Below are 25,302 nucleotides of genomic sequence, written 5' to 3'. Positions count from 1 at the left end.
TTCCACAGCCCCGAATAGAATCGTTCAGTCCCGCTGCAGCCTGCTGCAAGGAAAACAAACTTCTCTATACCCCAGGGCCGGCATACTTCATCATCCGCCCACCCTAGGGAAAAGAAGCATTGACTACCATCTTGTGCTTTCTCCGCTGGTCCAGGTACTAAGCTAAGTCCTCTGCTCACAGAGTAGCACCAGGACCTCTTCTCTCCTCCTACCAGCCAGCGTTCTCTCTGTAGAGACAGAGCAGAAACCTAAATGGTCTCAACATCTCTGGCTCCGCCAGCTACTTTCTCTTAGACCTTTATTATTATGAGTAGAGGGCCATTAAAAAAAACAAAACAAAAACAAACAAACAAACAAAACCAACCTGATGGAAGCCTTGTATACTTAAGGAGGGGCATCAACATGGGCCTCATTGTCCGGTAACACAGGGGGACCCTTGAAGATTCATGTGCTCTTGTCTTTGGTGGAGTTTCAAGAGTGGCCAGAGTAACTTCCTTGAAGTCAGTCCACATCTTGAACTCCATCGTGTTCACACTATTTGAACAGAAAGCATTCATTCCTTTTAAAGATGTCTGGGTCGTGTAATGCGTTCTGTATCTGAAGCTGTGGTTTAAGCAGTTACATGCTTTGTCCATTTAAACTTGGATGTTAGATGAAAAAACTTCACTTCGGCTTTCTTATTATGGGCTTTATTTCTAAGAAAATAAGAGCTTTCGCCATTGGCTTAACAGTTAATGACAGTTGAAAGGAACCCATAGGCCACAAACCTGACTGTTCAGCTGGCTGTGGAGAGCCTTTCCTCGGGTGGTAGCCGGGCAGTGCAGTTGGGGGGTTCCCACCCATGTGTATGAGCTCCAGACAGATGTGGGTGGAGATGTCTGCTAACCTGCTAAGTGAACCCCGCAGTGTGGCATAGGACTTCATTCTTTCATCTGGGAGGGACAGGGAAACGGGAGTTTGCCTGGCAGAGGGGCGGTGGTTGGCATTCCAGGACAGGAAACACATTTGCTATAAGAGAATGTAGCACATGAAGGAAGTAGCCCAGTGGACTGATGTTTGGCCTTGGTCGCCTTTGAGCCGCCATGGGAGAGAGGTCTGCAGACATGGCAGCATCACAGGCTTCGTGGAGCCAATTTATGAGTTCATTGCAGGCAAGTGACACATCTAAGTGATGTGTCAACTCAACTGTCAGGGGATTTTAGCGAGAATAGCTTACTGTTGAGTATTATATATTTCACAGAAGACTTAAATATGCCAACAAGTGAACCCCTGTGATAGGTGAGCGGCCTACCTTACAGGACAGGGCCTATTAAATTATCACCTGTACATTCCCTTCAAATCAATTTGTGTAGATTCTGCTTAAAACATTATTAAGGAACTTTCCATTTTGATCTGATGAAGCATAGGCACCCGACATGTAGCACATGAATTAGGAAGTGTTAGTTCATTGTAAATGTTTGAGTGAAATGTTGGCAGCACCCAGAAGAGCTTTCTCTCATTTTTCACCTCAGGGGATGCCCTTTAAACCTGTTTGAGTATAGAACCCCTTAAAAATGTAAAGAAAATCATGTCTCTCTTTTCCATAAGAATTCTAGTACACATGCTAATTTTGCATGGAGTTTCAGAGAACTCACAGGCCTGCTGCCTTGCTATGGGCCTCGTGTCTCAAGGCTGGTAAGGTAGCTCGGGAGCCTCACGTGTGTACACTTCCAAGGCATGTGGGACCTCTTCTGACACTGCCCTTACTCAAGTTCTGTACCCTACAGATGGAATGAGTGCACAGGATACAAGCTAGGCAGTAACAGATAGGATGCTTCAGGGCTTCCTCTTTCTCCTGCTAATGCGTCTGGATGTATTTTTAATTTGCCAGTAGAGACTTGATATCCAGTCCTTCAAAGAATTGAGAAAAGTGCCCTGAAGCCAGATACAAAAAATATTTTTTCCCTTTCTGCGTGACACATGGCTCCTTCGTAGTTTGTGACTGTGAGAGGAAGTAAGCAAACACACAAAAACTCAACCTTGTTAAAGGCCCTTTTAAAACTGATCTTTATCATGTGGTAACGGTCCCACGTCTTGGGAATGTGAGAGAGAAATCTTGGATCAGAACCTTCTAAAACTCCAAGTAGTACTGCTCAAAACCAGACCAAACGAAAACAACCGACCAACTTAAGAGTATATACTGTGGAAGACCAAAATGGAAATCTCGTTTCCTCTCAGCTATGGGCCTCACTTTGTATTCCTGGGGACAATGGACACAGGAGCCAGAAGTCCTGGTTTATTTTGAGAATGCTGTAAAGCAGTTGTTCCCCATTAAATGATTGTGTTTCTCAGCACTGGGGAAGTCCTGGGGCTCCATCTGTGTTCTGACCTCTGCTTCACTGTTGTATACCCCTCGCCCCCCAGGGACTCCAGTCTTCCTGACTGTTACCATATATATATATGTTCTTATTTCAGTCTGATCCTCTCTCATCCCTCAAATATTCGGCATGGGCAGAATGAAGCAGATGGCCAAGCCTTCTTTGGCACACAGGCAGATCTGTATCACTCACTCAGTATTTTTAGAATCAGGGGGACTGAAAATTAAGTCCTGAGATGTTTGGGGGGGCGTACGACTTACTGTCTTTCCAGGGTGACAGGTGTTGAAATAGTACTATGCTTAAGATTCAAAGGGGGGATCTGTATGTCAAGATGCAGGGCAGACTGACTCTCTTGGGGGACGATAGTCTTTCAGTTGTTACAATTATTGATGTTTTGCTACATGGTGGACCGTCTATTTTAAGTACATCAAGTTTTAACTGAATTATGAGTATAGAGCTAGTATGAATTAGGCGAGGGGTGGCTGAGAGATGGTGTATATATCTACATGATTAGCTTTTTTATAATGGGTAAGGCTTGATCCTCAGACATAAAGAGTTTATTGTCAGTTGGGAAATTTTTTTTTGTGGAAGTTTGTGATTATATCATGAAAACAGTGTTCTAAGTTTCCATGTGTATAGAATATGCAAAGATGATGAGTGTAATATTAGTAGTACGAAACTGAGAATCTCTAAAGATGTTCCAGAGAAATTAAAGTGTGTTCACCACGGTGTGGTTTATTAGCTCAGCATTTGAGAATGTTTTGCTTTTCATATTTAGGCTGGGGGTATGTCTAACACTACCTAAATATCAGCAAGTTTTAGGGAAATATGTTCTTGAAGCACCTAAGCTGAGAGGGGGAGAGATTCTGTTTTGTGAGGAGCTTGTCTGTTGAAGTTGGAGGAATCTGCCTCACTCTTCAGTAAATCATAGCCACATCTAGCCAGCTCTGATTGTGCCCAGTCTCTGAAGGCCCAGGGGAAATGGCGTGGACGAAGCCCATGACTGTTGGTATTTGGAATCTAGGGAAGAAGTAACTAGAGATTGGGACTGACAGTGTCAAAAGACAGCTTTCAAAATGGAGGAAGTGCTGCTTTTCTGCTGTTCTCATGGCGTGCTGATACGTTGTCACTCAAGGTTCACGGCTGCAGTGAAGCTAAGCCTGAAGTTGTTCTATACATGTTTGGTCCATGCTGGTTCCTCCCATGATGAGTAATTGATGGTGTATGCATCGGGAGACAACATGTATCACTGCTCCGTCATGTGTATAGCTCAATGGTTAGGAACCATTCGCTGTACTGTGACACCTGGTCCTTAGTCTGTAACTACTATGTACTTGGTGATTTTTTTTTTTCAGGTAGGTTACAATCAGAATTGGAGAGATGATGAGTCATTTTTGTTTCAGTTCATTGTCCCCCACAGACCATTTTATATACATTATGTGATTATATCAACCAGGAGTTTGGAATTCAGGATAGCGCTGGAGTATGAACTGTGGAACCACATCCCCTTCCCCCCGTGTTAATAAAACAGCTGATCTAAATCCCTCTTGTGTTTCAGCAAAACACCCGAGGGTTAATCAGTAGCATAGTCATGTGCAAGGAAAGCCCAGGCTTCCCCTCATCTCTTGACAGGGCATCTAAGAGTCTGCCAGTGTCACCCATAGTAGCCACTGGCTGCCGGTGGCTGTTTAAGTCTACCTTAAGATAATTGCAGTTTCCCAGCAGCATGTTTGGAGTGTGAGGTAGTCATTGTTTGTATCACACTTCCATCACAGGAAGTTATGTTGGGCATACTGTTCATCTCCTAAAGCAAGGGTGGGGGAGAATAAATCTCCTTAGATAAATTGAAAAGAGCCATCTATGTGCCTAGCTAGTAGGAGAAAGGAGTACAGAGCCCTCCCCACTGGCTCCTCCAAAGTGATGAGTGCTCAGTGCTATTTTAGCTCTGAAGGGAGGGAAGAAAGAAACATTTCACACTGTATAATCCATGCGTGTTTTAGTCTTTGAGAAAACAGACCTGGAAAGAACATCAGGCAGTTTCAACTGAATGAATGTGTTCTTAAGCTGGCCCCGTACTACGGCTTTCCACACACAGCGGAATTTCTAAAAAGAATCTGTGGTTAGAGCTATTGGAGATGACTCAAGGAAGGGCCTTGGGCATGAGCTAGAATAAGAAACAGGAATAAGGGGTGGGAGCAGGAGGGCTTTGGGTAGAGCTAGGGCAGGAACCCAGTTAGAGTTACTCTTGAGTGGGGTGTGGTGGCTCACTCTAATTATCATAGCCTTGGGGGGGGGCAAGGCATGAAGATTGACATAGGTTCAAGTGTAGGCTGCGTAACATAGTTTAGTTCCAGACCATCCTGTACTATGAAGTGAGACCCTGTCTTGGATAATCAAAACCAAATAAAATCTTACTTGGTAATGGAGGACTAAGGGTATGCACGTCGCTAGAATCAAAGCCATCATAAAGCCCTGTTGCCAAGATACTGGCTGAGGGACACCAGTGTGCCCCCCCCTGCTTCAGACGAGTCCGGAATCTTTAGGCCTAAGCACAGAAGTCAGCTGGCTAGGTTCCAAGCAGATAGAACAAGGCAACAACAAGCATATCCCCTGTGTAGTGACCTCTGCCCAGACACTAAAGCCATCTGGGGCAGGAAAAAACACAAGATTCTTGCAATAATGTGTGCACGTACTGTGTATTGCTATAGTTAAAGGCAGTTCAGCCAGTGCTCACATGCCACCGAGGCTTCTGATTTGAGGGTACCTTAAAAGAGAAGTGAAAATTAGTGTTTACCAATAAATGGCAACTCTAAAGACTTAGAGCAATAAACAAAAGACTACAGGCAGCTGAGCTTTAAAGACTTGCCCTAAAGGCCAATCTGTGCACAGCAGCTACTCACATGTATTTACCATAAGCCTTGGTGCACTTGGGAGAGCAGTTCAGAGTGGTTTGCCTTTTGAAGTATTTGTGTATAACATAATGAGATATCCTGTGGGTGGGATTTAAGCCTAAGCATGGAATTTAGTCACGTTTCAGTTTCATACCCACCTCATACAATAGCTTGAGGTAATTTTGTGAGTGTTTTCAAATTATTGGTATCTTGACTTGTGACTGGTCCTATAGAGTTCAGGTATGAAATTTTCCTCTTGTACTATTAGAAATTGACTCAGAAAATTTCAGTTGCTGGAGCACGGAAGCTTTTCAGATTTGGGCTCTTCAACCTGTACTCTAAATGCGTAAAAGTACTGCCCCATGCGAAGTTAGCCTCCCCCTCCCTGAAAATGACTCCGTTGAACAGTGAGTGGTCTGCTCTGTTGTTTACGATGTTACCTTAGATACTTGAGGCAGCTCAGCCTATGGCCAGAGGAGGAGATCCAGGGTTTCTGGGATGCTGACTGGGCGACAAGGGTGATAAGGATTGGGATTAGGGACAGAACAAGCTGGAGGAGACAAAAGTCCCATTTCCTATCATGGGTAACTGAGGAATGTGGGATGATTTTGTAGAGCCATGGCCCCAGCCCCCCTTGGGACCCCACCAGTCTTGTTTACCATAAGAACATTTTTCTCTCTCTCTCTCCTCCACGTCAGTGCAACTGGGGCTCTCTTTCCTCATATTTTGTTTGGGTCTGCCCTTGTGCATAGTGATCTCGCAAACAAATTCACCGAGACGTATACAAATGATTTCTTCTCATCCCCTGAGCGTTTGAACAGGTGTTGTCCACAACTTCCCTTATGCTCACAGTGCACAAAGAGGGCAGGCTCATGGTTTGAATAAAAAAAAAAGGGTGGTCATTGTGAACCAGTGACACACGATGACAATGAAGAGGGAGGCTTGCTTTTTTGTTTTTTGGTGTCCCCCCCCCCCCCCCCGAATCAATCAACCCAGTCTCACACTGAGCCGAAACCATGAAGCCGATGGCCGTGATCTATGAACATAGCAGCCTTTATTAGGAGGGGAGAATGTTTCATCAGCCATTGGAACACAGGGGCAGATGAAGGACCTCGGGAAGGAAGAGAGGAGGATGGGGAGCTGGACCCGTTTGAACCATTTTAAAGAAACACGCTGATTGTGGGTCATTGGCTCCAAAGCGGTGGTGGTGGCGGATACAGTTTTCCAATAGCTGGTGTGAGAAAACTGTTCCTCTTATCTCCACAGACGGCCATTCAGGACGCCGAACTATTGTGATGAAAATCTCCTTCCTGCCCTGGATCTCTCCTGTGTCTCACACTCTGCTTGGCCGCACTGCCGCCTCTACTACCCTTTTCTGGAGTCCGGCTGTAGCGACTCCCTACCTTCTCTCTGTCTGTGCTTTAAATGGCACAGCATTTGCTCATCACATCTGAAAAAGAAGGTGTGAAGAGCAAAGGCCATGGCTCCGTTCCGCTGTCAGTCCTGTGGCAAGTCCTTCCTCACCCTGGAGAAGTTCACCATCCACAGTTATTCGCACACCAGGGAGCGGCCGTTCACGTGCACGAAGGCTGAGTGTGGCAAAGCCTTCGTCTCTAAATATAAATTGATGAGGTGAGAGGCTTGATGAAGGTGTGCGCTTCTACTCGGACCCTTGAGTGTCTCTTCGGGCCTTCAGGGCTCTCACTGAAGGGGATGAGAAGGCAGGGTGTGGGTACGTTTTAGCCTTTCAGGGACTCTTTAAAGTAGCCGTATCTCCAGTGATCACTATGACACCTGAACAAGATGAGCTCACTTGGGTATCCAGACTTCGTACATGGGCGTGTGCTCAGACTTTCAGAGGACCTACCATATGCCAGGCCAGTGGTTTGCAAAGAGAGTTGGCATATAGTATGCATTATTTCTCTAATGTCAATTAGGTACTCCCTGCTATGAGGTAAGTGGTACCCAAGATGTATATTCTGCCCACAATGGTTTTGGGAATGCCACAGGAAAGACAAACTATGCAATCAGAACATAGTCTGACAGTGAGTGCTGTCAGTATCCTACTTCTCTTGATATTGCTTGTGTTTAATCTTCATGAAATGAACCTCCAAGCTTCAGCTTGCTGGCAACTCACATATAAATGCATAGGTGAGAGAATTAGCAACCTGGCTTCCAATCTGAGTGGTAGCAGCATTGCATTATCATTCCGTCTTGGAGTACTCTGAAGGAAGGCACTTAAAAGAGGTAGAAGGAAGATATAAATTATGCTCCTGGGCTTAAGAACATCACTATCACTGATAATGTAATATAAGTTGATGTTTAAAATGAGACTGAAAATGCTTCTGTATTTTAAAATTCAAATATCTTTTGTTCTAGGGCCATTCTCTAGTTGTCATAGTAACCATATCAAGTGGCTACCATGTGCAATGATTCTGTGTCAAGGGCTCCCCGTTCAGCATCAGATTCATTTTGCATACACGTAGGCACCATTACTTGAACCCAGAGGGTAGCCTTAGCTTCACTGGGACCACCCCAGGGTTCTATGGGAGACCCGGGAAGGAAAAAAGACAGTAGAGCAAATGGATTATTGCAATAAATGGAATTAGTTAGAAATACCCTGGTAAGAGGAACTGGTGTCTTACACACTGTTGGAGAGGTGGTGGTTCAGGAGAAGTGACTTGTTCCGTCAAGGTGGAAAGTAGGGCAAAGCCGGAAGCAGGGTATGGTTATCCTGCCCCAGCTCTTCCGGCCTCCCTGGCCAGAGTCCATGCTCTTTTAAGGCATTGGAAAGTGGCGAGATGGCAGGATGCTTAGGTTTGTCTTAAAGGCGATAGGGCAGCATTCCATCCAGTTTCCAACCATCACAACCTATTTTGTAAGCAGAGATCGAAGAATTAAAAAAATAGCTGACTTGCTTAACCAGAAAGAGAAGGTGGGTCCCAGTACCATAAACAGCTGGCTGCTAAGAAGAGACAGCCACGGACCAGAAAAGCTGATTTGGTGGGGCAGGCTGACCTCTAAGGAAGTCTGACTGTGAATGAGCACCATGAAGACTTCTGAGTCTTGACGTGACCTACCTGCTGTGCAAAAGGTGGTGCATTTGTGCGAGCCACAGGACGTACTGAAGCCTGTAGTTCATGCATTGTGAGATAAGAGAAGGGAAGGGAAGGCACCATCGTGAGATCACTTCCACTTGCGTAAGGAAGTAAGGTGAAGAATAAATGTCAATGGGAAGATTGGATGCCAGGCAGGAGAAAGAGTCAACTCTTTAGCCACAGGAGCAAATGAGAACTGTTCAAGTACTGCTGCCAAGCTGTGTCCCACTCAGAGATAGCACAGAAATGGGTAGGAAACCCCAGGTTAAGTTACTATCCACATTTGACCATGGGTGAGAGATGATTAAATCCCCTACAAAGGATGGGCGGGAAAGGCAACCATTGAAAACCCTGAACAGAACTTTGGGGTCCAGCTCATTAATACCAAGTCAAATAGAAAATGATTTAAATACCAAGTTTGCAAGCCAGTCCTGCCTTTATATTCATCCCTGTTAGGCATAAGTCGACATCGTATGGGATGACATGGCCATCTGATGCAGTTCAAATCCCCTTTCTGCAGCTGAGCTGTTGAATATATTTAAGTACATCAGGAACATGCAAACTACTATGTATTTCAGATATCCCAAATGACTATTATGTTGGATCTTACCCTTCAGCAATGTCCCCTGCCTTATATAACAGGAAAACAACCTGTCAATACTTCTTACAGGTATAAAGTTGAATCTGGCACTTAGTAATTCTTGCCCTTTTAAATGATAAAACGTATGCATTTGGAAAATACAGCCAAGTAGTTGCTAAGTGAAAATGCCACGAAGACCTTGGGAAAATAACTAGTCACACATCTTGACTGTGTTCTCTCCATGCCTTCGTTCATAAACTAATTCTGTGGCGAACTCTTTCTCCCCTCCCCCTTTTCTGCTTCCAGACACATGGCCACACACTCACCCCAGAAGAACCACCAGTGTGCTCACTGCGAGAAGTCGTTCAACCGCAAGGACCACCTGAAGAACCACCTGCAGACCCACGATCCCAACAAGATCTCCTACATTTGCCAGGATTGCCGCAGAAAGTACCACACCATGCTGGGCTACAAGAGGCACATGGCCCTGCATTCCGCCAGCGGTGGGGGTCTCATCTGCAAGGTCTGCTCTGCCGAGCTGGGGAGCACCGAGGTCCTGCTGACCCACCTCAAGGCCCACCGGGAAGAGAAGTCCCACCATGCGACCAGAGAGAAGAAACACCAGTGCGACCATTGTGAGAGATGCTTCTACACCCGGAAGGATGTGCGTCGTCACCTGGTGGTCCACACAGGATGCAAGGACTTCCTGTGTCAGTTCTGTGCCCAGCGATTTGGGCGCAAAGACCACCTCACTCGTCACACCAAGAAGACACACTCCCAGGAGCTGATGCAAGAGAGCATGCAGGCAGGGGAATACATGGGTACCTTCCCTCCCATTGCGCCGTCCTTCCAGCTGAAGGCTACTGCCATGCCTCCTTTCCAGCTAGGGGTGCCCGTGCAGAACGGGCTTGCAGGTGGCTTGCCACCCGAGGTTCATGGTCTAGTGCTTGCTCCCCCAGAACAGGTCCCCCAGCCTATGCCGCCGCCAATGGCAGAGCAGCTTGTTACTCTGCACCCTGGGGTAGTTCCCACCTCTCCTCCACACACCCTTCAGGAGCCTAAGTACAGTCCTCCTTCTACCTCATTTGCCCCACTTGCTGGCCTGCCGATTAAATCAGAGGCCAAAGGCTTTTGCAACATGGGTTTCTTTGAGGAATTGCCTCTGCAAGAGCCTCAGTCGCCTCTCAAACTCAGCCCATGTTTTGAGATGGCTAAGGAGGGCCTTGGGAAAGTCACCATGCCCAAGGAGCTGCTGGTAGATGCTGTGAATATAACGATCCCTGCCTCTCTGGAGATTTCCTCTCTGTTGGGGTTTTGGCAAATCCCCCCTCCTCCCCCCCAGAATGGTTTTGTGACTAACACCATCCCTATGGGGCCCGGGGAACCAATGCCCCACACGATCACATGTCTGGCGCAGCAGCATGTAGCACCGCTGCCGCCTCCACCCCCGCTGCTGCCGCCGCAGCAGCCGCAGCCGCAGATGCAGCCACCACCACCGCCGCCGCAGCAGCAGCAGCCACAGCAGCAGCAGCCACACGCGCAGCTGCAGGTTCAGCTGCAGCCTGAGCCGCTGCAGCCACTGCAGCCACTGCAGCTGCAGCCACCATTGCTGCCCCCGCAGCTGCCCCCGCAGCTGCCCCCGCAGCCGCCACAACCACAGCCACCTCCGCTGCAGCTGCAGCCGCAGCCGCAGCCACTGCCGCAGCCAGAGCCGCTGCCGCAGCCGATGCCACAGCCGCTGCTGCCACAGCCACTGCCACAAGAAGCCCAAATAGCAGTGAGCGCTGTGAATCTGGGCCAGCTCCCGCTGCCCCCTATCCCTCACGTTTTTACAACTGGCACCAACACCGCCATCCTGCCCCATTTCCACCACGCTTTCAGATAAATTGATTCTTAGGAAGGCGTTTAGCTTGCGGAAGATGCTTTAAGCATCAGTTACAGTTGGAAACATCAGTTACAGTTTGGGAGGAGGAAGCTTTGGAAAACAGGATTGGGGCTTTAGCTTATTCGCGATTTACTAGCTTGAGAGAAAGAATTCTCTAACTGCATGCATTGTGCCAATATATATCCTTAGTGTTGACGCTTTGTACCAAATTTAGTGAGCGCGTGCGTATTCTGTAGTTGAACTGCAAATATTATCGTATTATTATCATATTATTATCCTCATATTATATCCTCATTTTATTCGCATTTAATCACAACCAAGATCCAAAACGACAGCTGCTATTTTGTAAATGGTTTATCGTGTTGAATTTTATTGTAATGATGTTGACTAAGTAACTTTGTGTGTAGCACCGCCTAGGAAGGACATGATGGAAAGGCTTGGATTTCTCCAACTTGGAAGATGTTTTTAAGAGAAGAGGGTAATCTTTGTATGGCATTTAGAACTAGGTGGTATGTTGTGTCTTTTCTTTTCTTTTCTTTTCAGGGACTCGCCTGCCTTCAGGGTTGGATGTAGTTTAGTTCCTCTTCTTGTAGCCTACTTTGTAGTTTATAGGAAAAGTTCCTTGTGAAGCTATTGATTTCTTCATTTTTAAAGTGAATTTTTAGTGTAGTCCTCAATATTTTTCATGTGATGTTGTTGCAATGTGAGTTATGACTTCATTTATCTTAGAGACAAAACTAGTTGTCAGTGAGATCTGAGAGAAAAAAATCACTGTGTAACCAAGTTAAGTAGTAAAATACTGGAGGCATTAGTCAGAAGTGTCTCCCCGACTCTCATGCTCATGTCTTTAACAGGAATTTAAGACAATATACTGGAATTAGAAAAATAAGTGTATTAGTGTATTAGATAAGAATTTTCTTTGTCTATCTTAATGCGGTACTCAACGCTGCTAAAAGTCCCGTTAGTACTGTTTGTAGTCACCCAATTGAAAAATGTATCTGTAGTAGATTAGTTTAAGTCGTTAGTTTGTATCCTGAGGATTGTGTTTGTAATCACCCATTTGAAAAATGTATCTGTAGTAGTTGATTAGTTTAAGTTGTTAGTTTGTATCCTGAGGATTGTGTTTGTAGTCACCCAATAGAAAAATGTATCTGTAGTAGTTGATGAGTTTAAGTTGTTAGTTTGTATCCCGGTGATTGTGTTTGTAATCACCCAATAGAAAAATGTATCTGTAGTTGTTGATGAGTTTAAGTCATTAGTTTGTATCCCGGTGATTGTGTTTGTAATCACCCAATAGAAAAATGTATCTGTAGTAGTTGATTAGTTTAAGTCATTAGTTTGTATCCCGAGGATTGTGTTTTGAAAATGTAACTGTACTTGTAATCTCCCTCACTTGATACCTTGTTAATCGATTTTGAAAGTGTAAAACCTAACCTTTGAAGACTGTATCTCGTCTTGAGACTGTCTTTCCCAACATATATATCCTACATATAATAAACGTTAAGCATCTAGCACTCTGGCTTGCATTTTTTCATTTAGCGGCACCGACATCAACATGGGCTACACTCCCATTGACGTAGAAAACCTTCCTGGCTCCCTCACGCCTCCTCCTGGTCATTACTTCTCCAGAAACTACTTTTTAGCATCAGCACCCATCAGAACTTTTACCTCCTTTGAGCAAAGATGACTTAAGAAGCCTATAAGCTTTGGTCACATTCTCAGCACTTAGAGTGTCATATGTTTTCTTTCTGATGTACAGGTATAGCCACCAGAGTGATCTCTCCCATGTTACCCAGACTCAGTTTCACAGTAGTGTTTACAATTGATTTTTGGTGCCCCCACTTATTACTTATTGAGATTTCTTCAGAAAACATTACATCCCCTAGATATGACTCCTCTCTCCTCTCTCTCTCTCTCTCTCTCTCTCTCTCTCTCTCTCTCTCTCTGTGTGTGTGTGTATGTGTGTGTGTGTGTGTGTGTGTGTGTGTGTGTGTGTTCTAAATGGGAGGGGGTTGAAAGAAAGGGAAGCCCTGAGTTTGTTTGTATATGGAAAAAGTCTTTGTCAAGAAGCCCAAGGTGGGGCTGGGCTGAAGTCAGTGACGGTAACTGGGAAGCTTATACTATGGGATCAGCCATGAGACCAGGGTCTGTAAGCCACAGCTGACCCACAGTGGACAATGAGGCAGTAAGATAACCTCACGGAATCGAATTCACCGCCCTGGGATATCTAAGTTCCCACAGTCCCCCTTTCCTCTGGGTGGGAAGGCAGTCTCCCCAAACAATAGCTAACCTCAGCCAAGGTCTGGTCACAGACGCTTCCACAAATACCTTTACATAGTCTACTGTAGTCTTTGGTCAGTTGCAGAAAATACATGATTTTCCTGTACATGAAACAATGGCATTTGGTCCCCATGGTCCAGATCATTAACATTTCAGTACGCTGCACCGGCAGTGGGAGTAGCCCGGGATTCTTTTGCTAAAACGTTGACAGAGAACATGGCTTAATTTTCCTAATTAAAGTCCCCGATTAAGAATATGTTCTTGAACCAAGAAGTAGGAACTAAATGTAAATAACTCTACAAAAGGATGTTTCCTGACCCTTAAGACTCCAAAGAGAAGGAAGAATTGACTCACCTCCCAACACAACTGTATAAACAAAGCTATGATAAAAACATGAATGGGTCCAGAGGGGACTGGACCTGCCTCTGACTGAATCTACCAGGCTGAGCTGAATCCCCAGGGGAGTCCTTGCCCTGGAGGAGATGGGAATGGGGAGTGGATTGGGGGAAGGGTAGGGGAGCAGGAGGAGGGAGGACAGGGGAATCCATGGCTGATATGTAAAATTAAATTAATTATAAAATTAAAAAAAACATGAATGGGACTTCAGGTTTTTTAGCTGTGATAGAAGAATGTAGTACAAAGAAAGCCCTTGGAGCTGTGGTTCTCAACCTGTGGGTGGCAACACACAGACCATCAGAAAACACAGATGTTTACATCACGATTCATAACAGTAGCAAAATCACAGTTATGAAGTAGCAACGAAAATCATTTTATTGTTGGGAGTCACCACAACATGAGGAACTGTATTAAAGGGTCGCAGCGTAAGAGAGGCTGAGAACCAGTGTGCTAGAGCTTTCTTTCACAGAGAAAGAAAGTATCTTCAACCTTTTCCCTCCACTCTAAGAAATGTAGTCTAGAGCTGATCATGGTGGCACACATCTTCAATCCCAGCACTTGGGAGGTAGAGGCAGCCAGACCTCTACAACTTTGAGCCCAGCCTACATTAAATAAACAAATATTTCCTAGCAGGTAACTGTAGTTCTCCAATGACTAGTTCACAAAAAGATATAAATATCAAAAACATATTGTTGTTCTTCAATGCCTTAAGGACACTTCAAGCAAATCTTTGAATCTTTGAGCCACTCATCCTGATATAGGCTGATAAATTTAATAACTTTTGAAAAGTGTCAGAGGAGTAAATAAACTTGAAAGCTAGTATCTATCACTTGTTCTAATGATGCCAGATGAACATAGACATTTCTGGCCTTCTCTGGTGGGTGTTTCTGGGTGACCGACCATCCAGGCTGCAGAGCTACAGGAAGCCAGTCTGAGGACAGAAGAAAGGACATGAGCGTTATCTCAGTCTCCACGTGGAAAATGTTAGGTAACCAGGGCCTCCAGATTTTGAAGTCTCGGGAAGCGTGATTGCTTAGTCTCATACCATGAGATACCTTGTCTCTCAAGTGAAATCACAGTGCACACCCAGCAGAACTCTCAAGGATGGAGATAGATGTAGGAGTCTATGGATGTGAGTGGGAGATACCTTTTTAGAAGGGGAAGTAGATTTATTTAAAAAAATGGGAAAGTCAATAGCTTCCAGGTCAAAGGGAAGTATTCCTTTCCTATCCAGTCAAGACATAAAATAGCTCAGTAAGGTGACTGCTTTGCAACATGAGGGTGGGATTTTAATCTTCAGAACCTATGCTTCTTTCTTTCTTCCTTCCTTCCTTTCTTTCTTTTTTAAGCCAGGAATGGTGAAGTGTGTTTATAATCCCAGGGCTAGGGAGGCAGAGATCGGTGGATCCCTGGTGTTCAATAACCACCCAGCTTAGTTACTTGTTGTATTCCAGGCCAGAGAGAAATACAGCTTCAAAACAAAGAGGCAGCTGGTACCTGAAGAATGATACCTGAGGCTGTTCCTGAGGAATGAAACCCGAGGTTGTCCTGGGCTTCAAGAGCATACTTTGCCAGTCCCCCTCAGGGCTTGCTTTCTCTAGGCCTCTTCCCTCAGAGGTCCACTCACTGGATCCGGCACAATATTACGTGACCGGCTACGCTGGGATGCATGTGGCTTTGTTCTTACCTGGCCTCTAGGAGTTAATCTTTTTTAGGAGATTTGTTAAATCCTTGTCTGAGTTTTCCTCCAGAAGCAGGATCCGTAGCTAATCCTTTGCAAACATAAACAGATTTGTTATTATGTCAAAATGGAACATTCCCAAGGGGGCGGGGGGAATAAGGAAAAATTGTGAAACCATCACACTGAATTCCAAGCTCCCTATTCCTGCTTTGTTTTTGGTAGCTATAGACACAGACTCACCCATTCTTGAATTTGGGACAAAAATTAAACAAATAAGCAAACAAATAAATAAAGACAGACAGACAACAGGGGCCCTTTCAGGTGCTTCTTACCACCACCACCTTATAGTCTGTGGTTCATTTGGGAATTTTAAATTGCAGCCCCCGATGACCAACCATTTATATAACATGACTCAACATCCTTCCACAATTAACTGTTGTTTCACCTCTTCACAATTCTTTGCCAGCTCTCGTCTGGAAAGGGTTTGATAAGCCTTCTGGAAGCATAAAAAGACTGCAGCCCCCCCACCACACCCCCACGCTGGATTGTTGTTTTAATGGGCATGCTCCACACTCTCAGCACAACTGTCAGGTGTGGAGATGCTTGAGTCTAAGGAGGTTGGCACACCACCCTGAGGGGTGCTTGGCTGTATGCTCTGAAACAGGACTCACTCTCGTAGGAAGGGAGCTCCCTCTGCCCTAGAGGCCTCCTTCCTAACCATTCAGTATTTCATGAAGAGCCAGCAAGGAGGGTATTGTGAATCAAAGGACATAGGAATAAATGGAGGCTTTGGGGTTAGGTTTACCTGAAGATAGGATTTACTTCTGCCAAAGAACCAACAACTGCTACTCCGACCCTCACTATGGTTGTTGAACCATTCATTCAGTTATGGAAGAAGGAGGAAGCTGGTCTGGGTAAATGCTTAGCTTGCTAACAAACCACCGGTAGCTCCAGGGATAAAACCAGAGCCCACAGCATCAGGGCTGGATGAAGCTGCTCAGTAGCTACATGAAGCCACCACCCCAGTCTGCATCTTGCCACTATAGTTTCCTGGTGATTTTAGTCCCTGCATGGAGGTGCTGGGGAACTAATCTGGTGCGGCACCTCCCCAGGACATTCACTGTTCTTACACAAAGCTTCAAGAAACAGCTACTAGTCACTACCTGTTAAGTTATAAACCCGTTTTCCGTCTGAACATCGGAGTCTTTGTGGAAAGCAAAAAAAGAGTCATTTATTTTTCTGAAATAGTTTCCTGATGTAACCTTGATATTTACGGTTTTGGACCCAGTTTTTCCAAGGACACTAAGTTTTGGGGAAAGCTCTGCTGCTTCTTATTAGATGTATCTTCTTTGGTTTGATGTTTGGGGTATTGCTCTTTTGTCCAAGTTGCCTAATCTTTCTTGTAACTTGCTTATCTGTAAAATAGGGATATGAATCTACATTGACATCCTTGTACTATGGTAAGGATTAAATGAGATTTTGTCCCTGCAGTACTTAGAAGAGTGCACAGGATAAATGGGGGGGCGGGCAGTGTATGAACCTCTTGTCCATCAACAAGGAACTTTAACTAATTAATATTAATTAATTAATTTTTGAGACAGGGTCTCACACAGATCCTCTGTCTCTCAAGTGCTGGGGATCAAAGGTGTGTGCCACCACAACTGGTATATATATATATATATTAAACACAAAGTCAGTAGGAACAATTGATGTGCTCAACATCAAGAAAACTGGCAAATAGACCACGTGTTCCTGATACAATACTGTGCTTTCAGAAGGGCTCTTCTACCATAGGGGAGTGTTCGAATTGTGTTAGGCCAGAAAACCCAGGTAAGAGCAGAAACAAAATGGGGTGGGGAAAAATGTCAGCATTACCAATGGTTAGGATGTTAGCATGCAGGAAAAAATGTCAGCATTACCAATGGTTAGGATGTTAGCATGCAGGAAAAAATGTCAGCATTACCAATGGTTAGGATGTTAGCATGCAGGAAAAAATGTCAGCATTACCAATGGTTAGGATGTTAGGATGCAGGAAAATGTCAGCATTACCAATGGTTAGGATGTTAGCATGCAGGAAAAATGTCAGCATTACCAATGGTTAGGATGTTAGGATACAGGAAAATGTCAGCATTACCAATGGTTAGGATGTTAGGATACAGGAAAATGTCAGCATTACCAATGGTTAGGATGTTAGGATGCAGGAAAATGTCAGCATTACCAATGGTTAGGATGTTAGCATGCAGGAAAATGTCAGCATTACCAATGGTTAGGATGTTAGCATGCAGGAAAATGTCAGCATTACCAATGGTTAGGATGTTAGCATGCAGGAAAATGTCAGCATTACCAATGGTTAGGATGTTAGCATGCAGGAAAATGTCAGCATTACCAATGGTTAGGATGTTAGCATGCAGGAAAATGTCAGCATTACCAATGGTTAGGATGTTAGCATGCAGGAAAATGTCAGCATTATCAATGGTTAGGATGTTAGGATGCGGAACAATTTTTACTTGCTCTATATCTTTCCCTTCATTTCCCAGTGTCTTTTACAGTAAACATGAATTTCTTACAAAATTCTCAAAATTGCTATTTCTCAAACCAAATTTTTGACAGGCTAACTTAAAGTGGCCAGAAACAAAAAGTTCCCAGGGCATTCCAACTGCTGGATCACACGGATGTGCCTGCCAGGCAGGTGTGGAGGACTCAGCATGGCACTGATGACCTGGACTTGGATGCCTTGCCTGGCACTCGTTGTCGTCCTTGTTCTGGTACCAGCCTTGTATTCCAGCTGCAATTCCTCTTGAACACTCTAACTTGTTCCTGTGCTTTGGCCAAGGGAACGCTGTGCTTCCAGACCACATCCTTGGGATTCCTATGTTTATGTCTTTGTTCTCCTTCAGCATTCCTTCATCCTAAATGCTTCTACTTCCTCAAATTTCACTTCAGCCATAAAGGCGCAGAGACAAAGCTGGTCTCTTTCACTCCTTCCCTTTAGACTTTGCGGTCCCATGGAATTTTTATATGTATATATATATCATGACTGACTGTGCTCCTAGACTTTACAGACCTAGGGAACAACCATATATAGTAACTTATGTTGAATAGTGATTCCTCTCGAGCATCTGTGAGGGCTTGTCAACTTCACATAACATCACAAGCTCTTGGGTATTCGAGACTCCTGTGTGTTCTGTGCTTTCTTATAAGACTCTAGAAGGAAGGCTAACACACTCATGTGTCTGCGCTGTTATGAATTTAGAATGAACATTGCACATGGGAGGTGCTATGTGCATATTTTATTGATGAGACTTGGGCGGTGAAGGCCAGAGTTTGGAGAAGTTGCTATAGTTTGGATATTGTTTGGGTGTGTTCCCAAAGGCTGGTGTGCTGGAAGCTTAGTCCCTAGTGTGGTGATGTCAAGAAGGAGTGGACTTTAAGAGATGGAGCCTAATGGGGAGGGGTCATTAGTGGAATGACCCTAGGAAGGAGTGAAGCAGTTCTCTCCACCGCCCCCCCTCCCACATCTGCCACCGTGAATATCAATCACAATGACTGGCCCAGCCCATGACCGTCAGTCTGTAAAACTGAAAGCTCAACAACTCTGTTTTCCTCATAAAGTCTCAGGTTCTCATTATCGTAATTGAAAATGGATGAATACAAAAGTTAACTACCAGATAAATGAATGGCACCATAGATGGCCATACTTTTAAAAAGCAGAGTAAGACCGAGTAGCCCAAACTACTAATATCAAAGTCAGAGGACTGTTTATGGAATAATCTTTTTTTTTTTTTTTTTTTTTTTTTTTTTTTTTTTTTGGTTTTTCAAGACAGGGTTTCTCTGTGTAGCTTTGCGCCTTTCCTGGAACTCACTTGGTAGCCCAGGCTGGCCTCGAACTCACAAAGATCCGCCTGCCTCTGCCTCCCGAGTGCTGGGATTAAAGGCGTGCGCCACCACCGCCCGGCTGGAATAATCTTTTTGTACACTGTGAAGATGTGTCTTTGCCAAGGTGCCCCCTGGTTTGTTTAATAAAAGAGCTGACTGGCCGGCAGCTAGGGAGGAGGTACAGGCAGGACAGCAAGACCCAGAAGACACTGGGAAGAAGACGGGTGGAGTCTTGGGAGTAGAGAGAGCGAGAGACACAAAGAGAAGCAAGGTGAATGTGCCATGTTGAAAGAAGGTACAGACACGTGGCAGAGGGTAGATAAGAAATATGGGTTAATTTAAAATGTGAGAGTTAGCTAGAAACCAGCCTGAGCTATCAGCCGAGCATTTACAATTAAGTCTCCATGTTAATTATTTGGGAGCGGCTGCCGAGACACAGAGGAACCCCACCTACAGAAGACAGCTTGTGGGAGTAAATTCCTTCCACCACATGGGTTCCAGGGTCCAAATTCAGGTCTTCAGGCTTGGTGGCAAGCACTTGTCCTTTTGAACTATTTTTCCTTTGGGTCACCAGCTCAAAAATAACAACATGGAGACTTCTTATCAATTATGAAAGCTTGGCCTTATCTTAGGCTTTTCCCCAACTAGCTCTTATAACCTTAATTAACCTGTTTCTATTAATCTATGTCCTGTCACACGGCTCAGTCACCTCTCCTCTGTACCATGTGTCCAACTTCTTCAGTGTCTTGCTTGCGTCTCTCTCGAGCACCTAGATTCATCTCTGCCTGGAAGTCCCACCCATTCTTTTCTGCCTAGCTATTGGCCATTCAGCTCTTTATTAAACCAATCAGAAGGGGCCTTAGGCAGAAACGCATCTTCACGTGGTGAAACAAATATCCCACAACATAAAGACACTTTTTTTTTACAGTTCTGGAAGTTAGGAAGTATGAGCTCAGGGTGCCTGAATCTGGTGACAGTCTTCTTGTGGTATCAACCTTTGACAGAACACCCAATGGTTGGAGACCACACTTTCATACACAAGGGAAGATGGAGCTCTCACACTCTGAATGCCTCTTAGAAATTCCCTCTCAGCACAGTCACGTTGGGGATTAAGTTTCCCAAGCATGAACTTCGGTGGACATATTCTTTCCACAGCATTCTGCCTAAGCAGGCCCAAATTCATGTCCTTTTATGCAAAATAAATCCATTCTATTTCAACAGCGCCAGTCCTAACTCATTCCAGCCCTAATTCAAAAATCCAGAGTTGGGAATTTCATCTCTGTCACAATTCACTCACCCGGCAAATTTCCCCTAATTTAGGCTATAAGAGCTAATTGGAGAAAAGCCTATTATAAGGAAGGCCAAGCTTTCATAATTAATAATAAGTCTCCGTGTTGTTATTTGTGAGCTGGTGGCCCAAAGGAAATTCTGGCTACATCTTTGGGCTGGCAAGATGCCTCAAAAGGACAAGTGCTTGCCACCAAGCCTGAAGACCTGAATTTGGACCCTGGGACCCACGTGGTGGAAGGAAGGAATTTACTTCCACTAGCTGTCCTCTGTAGGTGGGGTTTCTCTGTGTCTCAGCAGCTGCTCCCAAATAACTAACATGGAGACTTAATTGTAAATGCTCGGCTGATAGCTCAGGCTGGTTACTAGCTAACTCTTACATTTTAACTTAACCCACATTTCTTATCTACCCTCTGCCACATATGCCAATAACTTCTTTCAACATGACACGTTCATCTTGCTTCTGTCTGTGTCTCTCTGTCTCTCTCTCTCTCTTTCTCTCTCTCTCTCTCTCTCCTCCTAAGGCTCTGCAACAATGAGACAGGCTTAGAATAGAGCCTCATCTTAATAGGAAAGAAGGTTAACTCCTCCTCAATAAGTCCAAAATACAAGAGAGAAAATAGCATTAAATCGTAAGACCCCAGAGTAATCTCTTTGGACACGACGCCTCACGTTCTGGACTCACTGCAGTAGTGGTCGGCCCCCAGGGTTTGAGGAAAGCCCCACTCCTCTGGCTTTGCTCTGGCTTTGCTCTTCTCAGTCTACCCAGCAACTCTTGCGGCTTGGAGTCTCCTGCCTGCAGACTTCCTAGACCGGAGTTGTGTGCTTAGGGCCTGCAATGGTTAAGCCCCACTGTCAGTTTGACTGGATTAAAATCACCTAGGCGATCACCTCTGGGTGTGTCTGTGAGGATATTACTAGAGGGCTTTAACTCAGGAGAAAGGACCCACCTTGAATGTATGTGGCACGATCCCACAGACTAAGTGTCTCTGACTGAATTAAAAGCAGGAGGAGGAGGAGGAAGAAAAGAGTTTAAGACTAGAATTCATTTCTCTCTGTTTCTGGACTGCAGGTGAAATGTGACCAGCTGTGACAAGCCCCTGCTGTCACAACTGGAGCCACTCTGGCCACCGTCGTGCCTCGGCTGCCAGGATGATTATACCCTCAAACTGTCAGCCGAAAGAGACCTTTTATCCCTTAGGTTTCCTTTGCCTTGTTTTTCTCCCAGCAACAAGAAAAGTAACTGACATGTGTCCCCACAATCCCGTGGTCTCAGGGGCTAGCCTGCTCCCACAACTCCACCAAGTACTGCCTTAGGCTGAACTCTGCAGTGCCTATGTGTCTGTGAGAGGCTCCTGCCTGGGTCCCCAAGCTGTCAGTCTAGGCAGGCCACCGTGGCACGAGCGCTCCTACACTTCTCACACCCACAGAGCTAAGACCAGGTGGATACCACCAAAGTTTATAGCTCGTGCCTTCCAGAGCAGTGGGTGGAGTCACATGCCTCCCCCCACCCCCCTTGAACCACGGCTGAGGCTACTGAGGGATGCTGTCCCAGAATTCAGAGAGCGGGAGTCCTGAGGTACAGGGCATCGAATGCTGAAGTCCTGTGGGCACATCTCTGGATGCTCAAAAGTCTTAGCTTGCCTGGAAATTCTCTGAAATACCTTCAGGGTCCTTTGCTGACTTGAGGATTAGAAGCTATCTTCTTTGTATCCATTAATCTCTTGAGCAAACAGTTGCTGGCCCACACCCTTTGCAGTCTCTCCCAAACAGACTCGTATTCTTTACATGGCCAGGCTGAGGGGTTTCCAAATCCTCCCTCTCTGCTTCCCTTTTCATTATAAATTCCACATTTAAATCATGTCTGTTTTCTTTCCTTACTGTCTGTGGCCGAGACAGCCGCGTGGTACCTCGAGTCCTTCACAGCTTAGACATTCTTTCTGCCAGAGGTCTTCGTCTATTGCTCTTAAATTCTGCCCGCTCTGAAGTCCTAGCACGCAGACAAACCCTGCCAAGCTCTGAGAAGCTGCAGTAGAAACTCTGGTTTCTAATATTCTTTTCTCATTTCCCTCCGGAACCTCAGTGCAATGGCCTTCTGTTATCTGTATTTCTGCATTTTGAGCACAACTACTTAAGTACAGGCAGGCAGTCACACACCACTTCACAATGGAGATACATTTTGAAGAGTGTGTGGGTATGGAGTTCTGGTGCGCTAATAGCACAGAAATCACTTACAGAAACCCAAACCTATCCACAGGATAGTCACTCACTCAGTGGCCTCTAGGTGAGCTGGAAACTGGACCCAGACTGTAGTGGCCAGAGACTAGTGAACGTGAGATGTATGAAGCCATTGCCAGCACAATGCAGCTGCTTTACCATACAGTAATTTTTAGTAAATAGGAACATACTCTGAAGTAATGCTAAAAACGTATGCTATCAACATGTAAATCGGCAACCCAGTCACTTCACCATCAGGAAGTACTTTGTGTCACACATATCGGATGCGCTATGCTTTTGTACAGCCATCAGGCGATGGATTTGCTTAGATCAGCATCACCACCAATCCATCACCAGTGTGTTTACATTACAATCTTATGGAAGCTATGCCATCATTAGCCAGTACTCATGTTCAAGCTTCACTGGAAACTTATGAGAACCATCATTATATATGCAGCCCACTGTTGACCAACATGTTATTATGTGGTCCATGACTGCCATTCCTAAGATTATTTAGGCTTTGCCTATTGCTCTTGTCTTCTGAGCCCTCAACAGAATTAGTCTTACTAGCCTATGAACCGCAATCTAGACTTTTTCGAGCTCGATTCTCCAAATTCCTCCTGCCTCTACCCATTACCCAGCTCAAGAGCTGCATGTGTGGCTTCCCAGATGTGTCTCTGATTTGTTATAGCAACAGCCACCACTTCTTGGTGCTCATTTCTGTTGTAGTTTGTTTTGTGTTTCTATAACGGGATATCTGAGACCGGAGTTATTTAGACTGAGCTTTAATTGTGATAGTTCTGGAGGCTGGGCAGTCCAAGGTCAATTGTCTGCATTTGCCAAAGGGCCTTCTTGCTTGCACCATCCATAGCAGGAGGGCAACTGTGGTAGTTTGAATGCAATTAGCCCCATAATCTCCTAGGGAGTGGCACTATTGGGAGGTGTGGCCTTGCTGGAGAAAGTGTGCCACTATGGAGGCGGGCTTTGAGGTTTCCTATGTTCAGAATACCACCCAGTGTCTCAGTTGACTTCTTGTTGCTTTCTGATCAAGATGTAGCCAGCACCACATCAGCCTGCACACCACCGTGCTCCCCACCACGATGATAATGGACTGAACCTCTGAAACTGTAATCAAGACACTCCAGTTACATGTTTTCTTTGTAAGAGTTGCTGCTGTGGGAAGCTTGAGCCACAGGCCATACAGTTTGCAATTAATATAAGCCTCTGAGTAATTATTTTATAAGCAGCTGTGGGACCCATGGGTGGGAGAGATTCGTCTGGACCTCGGGGCTGGGTAGGACTGGAGAAACATCCTGCTACAAGTTGCCATGGTCATGGTGTCTCTTCACAGCAAGAGACTAAGACAGAAGTTGGTTCCAGGGACTGGGGTATTGTTGTGATAGGCCTGCCCATGTTTTTGTTGGGAGTAATATAGACTTTGGGACTGTGGATTGGAAAAGCAGTGGAATGCTTTAAGCACTGCTCAACAGGCCATACTAGTAGGAGTGTGGAAGACAGTGGTGCTGAGTGTGATTTGATGAACTGTGGGGGGCTCACTCAAGATGTTTCAGAGGAGAAGAATTCTAGTATGTCGCCTAGAGACTGTTCTTGTGATATTTTGATGAAGGAAATAGCTGCCTTTCGCCCTTATCAAAGAGTGTGCCTGAGGATAATTGAAGAATTTTGTAGCTGAAGTTTTCTCCAGTTCTGCCCAGCCTCACAGACCCCGCAGTGACTTATAAAATAATCAATCAGAAGCTTATAGTAATTAAAATTGTTTGGCCATTAGCTCAGGCCTACCACTGACTAGCTCTTACATTTAAACTCAGCCCATTTCTGTTAATCTATATGCTGCCACGTCTTCCGTGGATTTACCTGCCTGCCATTATGTGCTGCTCCCTGAACGGCGGCGCACTGGCGTCTGCTGACTCAGCCTTCCTCTTCCCAGAATTCTCCTCTCTGCTTATCCTGACTATACCATATTTCCTGCCTGGCTACTGGCCAGCCAGTGTTTTATTTATCAACCAAATCAGAGCAACACACATTCACAGCATACAGAACGACATTCCCATAAGAGTTTTGGATTAATTCCATTGGCAGAAGAAATCTCAAAACAGCCTAGTATAGACTCTGTCATGTGGTTACTAGTGTTCATGCTTATAAAGATTTATAATAAAAAGGTGCAAGCAGGGTAACTTACAAATTTGAGGAGAAAAAGAGCACCAGGAAGTAAAACGGAGCTAAGTACTGTGTTTGAGGAGATAAACAGATTAAGAAATGTAATACAGGGAATGGTGGCCTCAGGGCAAGATCCTACCCAGCTAAGTTTTTCAACTTGGAACTAAAGAAAAGCTTAGAGCTGGGTGTGGTGGGGTGCACCTTTAATCCCAGCACTGGGAAGGCAGAGGCTAGTAGATCTCTGAGTTTGAGGCCAGCCTGGTTGACAGAGCAAATTTCAGGATAGCCAAGCTTAGGCAGGGAAGGACAGAACGTAAGGTGGAGTTGAATGAGGGGGGCATGTTTCAGCCCAAGTAAGCAGCAGAACTTGGCAGCCTTGGAGTTAAGGATAGACAAAATGGGTTATGGAATTTGCCTCCATACCTGAAGAAAATGGCTGAGGTCAGGTATGTGTCAGAGGTGTCCCTGAATGGAGGCCTAGTAGAGAGGCGATTGTGTGAAGCTGTGAAGTTGAAGCCTGGGTTGCCTTGGAGACCCCAAGATGCTAGCGATGCTAGAGTCGTGTAATGCCTGCCA

General features: G+C 45.2%; 2 protein-coding genes across 15 annotated transcripts in view; one reads left to right on the top strand and one right to left on the bottom strand.

Moving 5' to 3' along the window:
- The window catches only part of Plagl1 (PLAG1 like zinc finger 1), a 43,807-nt gene extending 31,482 nt beyond the window's left edge, over positions 1–12,325 (top strand). For 7 of the 12 annotated variants that reach the window (XM_015995605.3, XM_076552741.1, XM_076552743.1 and 4 more), the window contains one exon: positions 9,233–12,325. In XM_015995605.3, the coding sequence (XP_015851091.1) occupies positions 9,237–10,811 (1,575 nt within the window). In that variant the 5' untranslated portion in view covers positions 9,233–9,236 and the 3' untranslated portion in view covers positions 10,812–12,325. Of the gene's footprint in view, positions 1–6,514; positions 6,881–9,232 lie in introns of all 12 variants that reach the window. The other 5 variants (XM_015995600.3, XM_015995595.3, XM_015995596.3 and 2 more) reach the window with 1 other exon arrangement.
- A 1,891-nt stretch (positions 12,326–14,216) lies between these two features.
- Zc2hc1b (zinc finger C2HC-type containing 1B) overlaps positions 14,217–25,302 on the bottom strand; it is a 51,915-nt gene continuing 40,829 nt past the window's right edge. Inside the window, exons 7-8 of one of the 3 annotated variants that reach the window (XM_006976675.4) lie at positions 15,175–15,259; positions 14,217–14,418 (exon numbers count right to left, since the gene is read on the bottom strand). In XM_006976675.4, the coding sequence (XP_006976737.1) occupies positions 15,189–15,259 (71 nt within the window). In that variant the 3' untranslated portion in view covers positions 14,217–14,418; positions 15,175–15,188. Of the gene's footprint in view, positions 14,419–15,174; positions 15,260–16,373; positions 16,584–21,123; positions 21,165–25,302 lie in introns of those variants that run through there. The other 2 variants (XM_042262279.2, XM_042262281.2) reach the window with 2 other exon arrangements.

This window comes from Peromyscus maniculatus, chromosome 16 (assembly GCF_049852395.1).
Source record: "Peromyscus maniculatus bairdii isolate BWxNUB_F1_BW_parent chromosome 16, HU_Pman_BW_mat_3.1, whole genome shotgun sequence".
In the NCBI taxonomy this organism is placed as follows: domain Eukaryota; kingdom Metazoa; phylum Chordata; class Mammalia; order Rodentia; family Cricetidae; genus Peromyscus; species Peromyscus maniculatus.
The sequence above is the reverse complement of the archived record's forward strand: the minus strand, read 5'-3'. Positions and strand labels throughout refer to the sequence as shown.